Source organism: Diadema antillarum, unplaced genomic scaffold (genome assembly GCF_040938485.1).
Source record: "Diadema antillarum isolate AM-2024a unplaced genomic scaffold, OU_Dant_1.0 scf00000003, whole genome shotgun sequence".
Taxonomy (NCBI): Eukaryota; Metazoa; Echinodermata; class Echinoidea; order Diadematoida; family Diadematidae; genus Diadema; species Diadema antillarum.
The window spans coordinates 4,015,526-4,022,900 of NW_027270892.1; the positions used below are offsets into that span (position 1 = coordinate 4,015,526).

At 42.7% G+C, this 7,375-nt stretch overlaps 1 protein-coding gene across 1 annotated transcript; it reads right to left on the reverse strand.

Moving 5' to 3' along the window:
• Positions 1–1,547: 1,547 nt before the first annotated feature.
• LOC139736760 (uncharacterized) lies at positions 1,548–2,003 on the reverse strand. Its single transcript, XM_071647472.1, has one exon. It carries the CDS (start codon positions 2,001–2,003, stop codon positions 1,548–1,550), a length of 456 nt encoding a protein of 151 aa, XP_071503573.1.
• Between the last annotated feature and the right edge of the window lie 5,372 nt (positions 2,004–7,375).

Here is a 7,375-nt window from a genome sequence, read left to right on the forward strand (position 1 = left end):
ACTTAGCGCTTTCTTTTCTGGTTTGACAGAAGAAGAGTAAAAAATTCCAGAGTTTAGGGAGCCTGAGGCTTCAACCCCCCCCCTCCTTGGGCGGTGGGGGGGGGGCTCATTTCATCAAATTAAGATCATATTACCATAAAATGCAATCAGAAAAATTTCGTGAAAATCCGTCGTAGATTTTTCAAGAAGATGCTGAAAATGTGGAAAATCCCCCCTTCACCCCATCACCCCACCCCCCCCCCCAGATCTGGGCACCCCTGGATCTGCCATAATCAAGCATGAAATTTCAGTCATTAATGCCTTCATAGCTTACCTTTATCTTTTTCGGTTTGACAGGATTAGGGATCTGAAACTGCAACTCCCCCCCCCCCCCCACCCCCTTTGGCGGTGGGGTGGGTGGGGTAGGGCTCATTTTAATAACGATCATATCACCGTAAAGATGCTATCTGCCAGGTTTGGTGAAAATCTGTCCTGAGATTTATGAAGAAGATGGATGCTGAAAATGTGGACAATCCGCCTCCTCTGCGTCACCCCCCCCCCCCCCCCGATCAGGATCCGCCATAATCAAACATGAAATTTCAGTCATTAATGTCTTCAAAGCACTAACTTAGCTCTATCTTTTTCGGTTCTATAGAAGAGATAAAAAATCTAGGGTTTAGGGACTATGAGGCTTCAACCCCCCTCTCCTTCGGCGGGAGGGGGATGGTCATTCTAACAAATTACGACCATATTACCATTAAGATGCTATTTGCCAAATCTGATGAAAATCCGTTGTGGTGTGTACAAGAAAATGTTGAAAATGTAAAAAAAAAATAGACAAGTTAGTGATCGCTATAGACAGGTGGTCGCTAAGACATGTGGTAAAGGTAGTTATGGTTCATACGCAGCTTTGATCGAGAGTTTCCCTTCTATGTGTACATAATATAGGTGAAATGAACGGTTTGCACATTTCCCGGCGATTTTTGCACATTTCCCGGCAAAATTGAACATTTGCACATTTCCCGGCGTCACGTTTGCACATTTCCCGTTGATGAAATTTAGATATTTGCACATTTCCCGGCGTTTGCACATTTCCCGGCTCCACAAGGTCTATCCACACGTTCCCAGATGGCTTCCTTGACGCCCCTCTCAAACCACTTGGATTCTCTATCCAGAATAATCACTTCATTGGTGTTAAAAGAGTGTTTGCTGGCGTTGATGTGTGTGTATACTGCTGAATCCGGGATGCTTTCTGAGTTGCTGGGTCTTCTGTGTTGGTTCATGCGAGCTTTCAGTGATTGTTGGGTCTCCCCTATGTAGAAATTATGGCAATCCTCCTGGGAACATCGGATGCCATAGACCACGTTTCTCTGCTTTTCTTTGGCGACTCGGTCCTTGACGTGAACTAATCTCTGCCTTAATGTGTTGTGGGGCTTGAAAGCAGTAGTGATGCCCTGTTTCTGAAACAGCCTTTTGATCTTGTCTGACAGATCCTACACGTACGGGATAGTGATGGTGACTTTCCGTCCCTGTACACCGTGGGTTCTCCGTGTGTTCTTGCGTGGTTGTTATGGGGTGTCAGCTTTAGAGAATGCCCAGTCTGGGTATCCACATCCAGCTAAGGCGTTTTTGATGTTGGTCCTTTCTTTTGCAACCTCAGATGGACTGTGAACTATGGTGTCTGCTCTGTGGAAGAGGGTCCTGATGACTGCAAGTTTGTGAACCAAGGGGTGATGTGACTGGAAATTTAGATACTGGTCCGTATGGGTCGGTTTTCTGTACACTGAAGTGGAGAGGGTGCCATCAGAATCGACGTGAACCTCAACATCTAGGAATGCCAGATTTCCATCCTTGCATGTTTCCTGTGTAAAGGAAATGTGCGTGTCCAAGGAGTTGATGTGACTAAAGAAAGACGCACTCTCTTCTTCATGGAGGATGACAAAAGTGTCATCCACGTAACGGAGCCAGATACGTGGTTTGTGTCCAGAGTAGGTACTCAGTGCTGTGGTTTCAAACTCTTGCATGTAAATGTTAGCTATTATGGGAGAAACTGGTGAACCCCTAGCACATCCATGTTGTTGTATGTAATGCTTGCCGTTGAAGGAGAAATAGGTTGTACTTAAACAAACTCCTAACGCTTCAACAATCTGATCTATAGAAAGTGAAGTACGATCCTTCCAGCTGTTATCCCGACTAAGACATGTCTTAACCACATTTACTGCTTCTGATGAGGGAATCGATGTAAATAGAGCACTTACATCATATGATACTAAGGTTTCATCATCCGTTAGTTTGAGGTGTGAAATTTTTTCAACGAAATCTTGGGTGTTTTTTCACGTGGTGAGGTGACTTTCCTACTAAGGGACTTAGAATGTTGGCAACGTGCTTGGCGAGGCTGTAAGTCACAGAGCCAATGCAGCTTACAATGGGTCTCACTGGAATGGGATCAGGTTTATGTACCTTTGACAAGCCATAAAATCCTGGTACTGTAGGTTCTGTAGGTGGAGTCAAGAACTGTTTTTGTCTAAACCCCCTTCCTTGTGGGTCTTGTTAATGACACCAGTTACTGTCTTCCTATATCCACTGGTAGGGTTGTAACCTATGCTCTTATAGGTCTTCTTATCGTCCAACAAATCTAGACCTTTGTCAGTGTACTTGTCCTTGTCAAGTATAACTACACACCTCCCTTTGTCTGCTGGTACAATTACAATGTTCTTATCACCTGCTAACTCTTCCAAAGCACGTCGTTCTTTCTCTGTAATGTTCGGTTTCGGTAATTCAGAGTGACATAATAGGATACTCACGTCATGCCGTAACTCCTCTGCCGCATCAGGTTTGATCTTACAGTGGCTGCGTTTATCAACTTTCCCCTGTTTAAACGGCTTTCGATAGCGCTTTCGATAGCCCTTTCGAAAGCCCTTTCCATAGCCTTTCGAGAGCCCTTTCCAAAGCCCTGACTGCCTGAACTATTAATGTGCCGCTTGTTTTCTAAGGGACGGCGAAAAGCAATTACCATCATAAAGACATATCTTCCTTTGCAAGTGACGAGTCATGATGCAATGCCACATGAATCAATTGTCTTCCTATCTGTGAGGCAGCTCCAGTTTAGCACATACTTCAAATATTTCTGAGTGGCGGCATGAGACTTTGGCTGCGTTTATCAACTTTCCCCTGTTTAAACGGCTTTCGATAGCCCTTTCCAAAGCCCTTTAGAAACGGCTTTCAAAATAGTTGCGTTTATCAACTCTCTTCGCGAACACGATTTTTTAACTGGCCTGTCACTGCACAGCTGCATTGCGCTATTCGACCCGAGGAGAAGTACAAGTACTGAAGTACAAGACTACAAAGCCGTTTCAAAACAGCTTTGCGTTTATCAACTTCCAAAAGGCTTTTACAAACAGGTTTCTGAAAACCTGTTTAGGAAACCTGTTTGGATAGCCACAAATTTGGGGCTTTCGAAAAGGCTTTCCTAAAGGACTCTCAAAACAGCTTTGCGTTTATCAACTCGTAAAAATTCCTTGAAAGCTGTTTGGATAACCTGTTTCTGCCGAGAAAGGAGAGTTGATAAACGCACCCTTTCGTAAAGGCTTTCCTAAAGGGCTTTCAAAACAGCTTTGCGTTTATCAACTCGTAAAAATTCCTTGAAAGCTGTTTGAATAACCTGTTTCTGCCGAGAAAAGGAGTTGATAAACGCACCCTTAGTCGGATAGCAGACTCAGTAGCGGTAATCAGTTCCGATACGGGTAGTTGTGTAGGTGATGTCGCGAAATTTAGACCTTTTCCTAAGAGAGATTTTTCCTAATGCGATAATTCCCTAGATGACAGATTTCTCACCCAACTCGATGGGACGCTGGATGACACACATGTAGGTTTGCTACGTCTTCAGTTATGATCCAAATCCGCTCGCGATTCACATGTATCGCGGAGCTTCGTAAATTTTCCAATATGGCGCCGTTTGGTGAGCTCGTGTTGTGCCAACTGCGCATGTGTAGTGTAATCCTTGATTTGTCGGACAACCTCGGCTGGAAACTGCTCCCCTATCCTCTTTTCCAAATAATTTTGATGTGCTTTCAAATTATCCAACTTGTGATTGATTTGTCTGACCCTTTCGTTGAGTAATTTCCTCTCGGCGTTCTTCAAGATGTTCAGCGCTTTATGACCTCGAACATTACTCTTTAGCTGAACGCTGGTGTGTATAATGTTGTCGTGTAGACAACGTAGGTTGAACCGCAGGTGATTACGGAAATTCGCGATTTTCCTAGCCCTCTTTTCGCTGTTTCTGCACAATCTCACACATTCCTGACCGAATTCGTGTCGGATAGACTGATGTAAATTCTTCTCATTCATCCAGTCGAAGTACAAGATCAAAAATTAGTTGAATCAAGAAACTGGAAATAAACTCACTGTTGCGACGTTTCGCTAATTATCACTTGGCTTCTTCGGGCGAATGAAGCTCCCGATGATGGAATGGCCCTTAGATAGTGCGAGATTGTGCAGAGCGCACTGGTTGTCCAGCGCGCGAGAGACGACATTCTCTAAAGCTGACACCCCGAAACAACCACGCAAGAACACACGGAGAACCCACGGTGTACAGGGACGGAAAGTCACCATCACTATCCCGTACGTGTAGGATCTGTCAGACAAGATCAAAAGGCTGTTTCAGAAACAGGGCATCACTACTGCTTTCAAGCCCCACAACACATTAAGGCAGAGATTAGTTCACGTCAAGGACCGAGTCGCCAAAGAAAAGCAGAGAAACGTGGTCTATGGCATCCGATGTTCCCAGGAGGATTGCCATGATTTCTACATATGGGAGACCCAACAATCACTGAAAGCTTGCATGAACCAACACAGAAGACCCAGCAACTCAGAAAGCATCCCGGATTCAGCAGTATACACACACATCAATGCCAGCAAACACTCTTTTAACACCAATGAAGTGATTATTCTGGATAGAGAATCCAAGTAGTTTGAGAGGGGCGTCAAGTAAGCCATCTGGGAACGTGTGGAGAGACCTACTCTTAACAAGAGAGGAGGTCTCCGTTTCAATTTATCGCACGCGTGGGACCGGGCCGTTCGCAAAATCCCAAGCCGTCTTTCGCGCGCTGGACAAGGTCCAGTGCGCTCTGCACAATCTCGCACTATCTAAGGGCCATTCCATCATCGGGAGCTTCATTAGCCCGAAGAAGCCAATTGATAATTGGCGAAACGTCGCAACAGTGAGTTTATTTCCAGTTTCTTGATTCAACTAATTTTTGATTCCTTTTGCTCTTTTTCACACTGTTCAGGGGTTTGCATGTTCGCATATAATCTTGTATGTGTTTTTAAAAAACGGACGAATTTTACAATTTAGAGCGAGTGAACAGCTTTAACAGATGTTGGAGGATGACAAGAAATTGGTGTCATGAATAATGATAGTTGTGAGATATGCTTATTTCCGTTTTAGGATAATTCAGTTGGGAAGGAGCAAAGCGAAATTTACAGGGAGACATATTATTTTCTCTTGCGTGCACCACGGTAATATCAAGGTGCAGTTGCAGGGTAAACAGTATCTTATTTTTAAGTTTAGTGTTAGATCCCCCCACCTCCTTTTTGCATGCACATATTGTAGACATATAATGGAATGTAATGACGACAAATCTGTCGACTAAGACTGTTTTTGCTCTTTTTCACACTGTTCAGGGGCTTGCATGTTCGCAAATAATCTTGCATGTGTTTTTTTTTAAGAAGGAATTTTACAATTTAGAGCGAGTGAAGAGCTTAACAGATGTTGGAGGATGACAAGAAATTGGTGTCATAAATAATGATAGTTGTGAGACTTTTATGCTTATTTCCGTTTTAGGATAATTCAGTTGGGAAGGAGCAAAGCGAAATTTACAGGGAGACATACTATTTTCTCTTGCGTGAACCACGGTAATCATATCAAGGTGGAGTTGCAGGGTAAATAGTATCTCATTTATAAGTTTAGTGCTAGATCCCCCACCTCCTTTTTGCATGCACATATTGTAGACATACTAGTATAATGGAATGTAATGACGACAAATCTGTCGACTAAGATTCCTTTTGCTCTTTTTCACACTGTTCAGGGGTTTGCATGTTCGCATATAATCTTGTATGTGTTTAAAAAAAACCCGGATGAATTTTACAATTTAGAGCGAGTGAAGAGCTTTAACAGATGTTGGAGGATGACAAGAAATTGGTGTCATGAATAATGATAGTTGTGAGATATGCTTATTTCCGTTTTAGGATAATTCAGTTGGGAAGGAGCAAAGCGAAATTTACAGGGAGACATACTATATTGTGGGGGCGCTGTGGCATAGTGGATAAGACTCCCGACTCCCGAACGGAGGACCGCGAGTTCGAATCCCGCCCAGTGCTTTACATCCTTAGACAAGACGTTTTTACCCACTTTGTCCCTCTCAACCCAGGTGTATAAATGGGTACCTGGCAACGCTAGGGTAATAATAATAGCAGGGCCCTCTGGTAGAGCAGTGGCAACACTGAAGAGGCTACCCTGGGTAAATAAGACCTTATTATTATTATTATTATTATTATTTTCTCTTGCGTGCACCACGGTAATAATATCAAGGTGGAGTTGCAGGGTAAATAGCATCTTATTTATAAGTGCTAGATCCCCCCACCTCCTCTTTGCATGCACATATTGCAGACATATAATGGAATGTAATGACGACTAATCTGTCGACTAAGATTATTTTTGCTCTATTTCACACTGTTCAGGGGTTTGCATGTTCGCATATAACCATCTATGTGTTTAAAAAACAAACTAGTTTTACAAGTTAGAGCGAGTGAAGAGAAGTGTAAAAAAATCTTCGATATTTCACCAAAGGTGGTCATTACTATGCATGATTTGCCCCTGTACGACGAAATGAGACTAGATACGAAAGCATTGCCTGTCTCTCCCAGAAAGAGAAATCCACCTTTTCTCCTATTTCTTTTCTCTTTTTATTTGTGATGATTATTACAGGGTAGTAACAAGTTTAAGTACCTGTTTATCATGAATTCTTTTTATTAATTTCATAATTAAAAACGCACCATTTCACATAACATTTTGGATATTTTGTGTTGTGTTGTGTTCTTCCACATTTGGAAGTTTTACAATCTGTGATCCCTCAAGTTAAATATTCAAAAAGGTGACATTCAAGATTAATTTTTTCTTCTTTTTTTATTGTATTTCGCTGTTTTCCTGTGATTGTGCAAGTAGCTCTTGTTACGCTTAAGACTGTCCAAACTTAACAAATCTATTTTGTGTTTGTGTGTGTCTCTCTGTGTGTGTGAGTGTGTGTGTATTGTGTGTGTGACTGTGCTCGGAGTCTGTGGTAAGGTAGCAGTAGAGCATGACTCCCTGTTTTGCTATCTGTCAACTAAAATGAACAAT

Excerpts from the sequence above, each read along its gene's own strand:
- LOC139736760 (XM_071647472.1), bottom strand. The coding sequence starts at position 2,003 with ATGCAAGAGTTTGAAACCACAGCACTGAGTACCTACTCTGGACACAAA.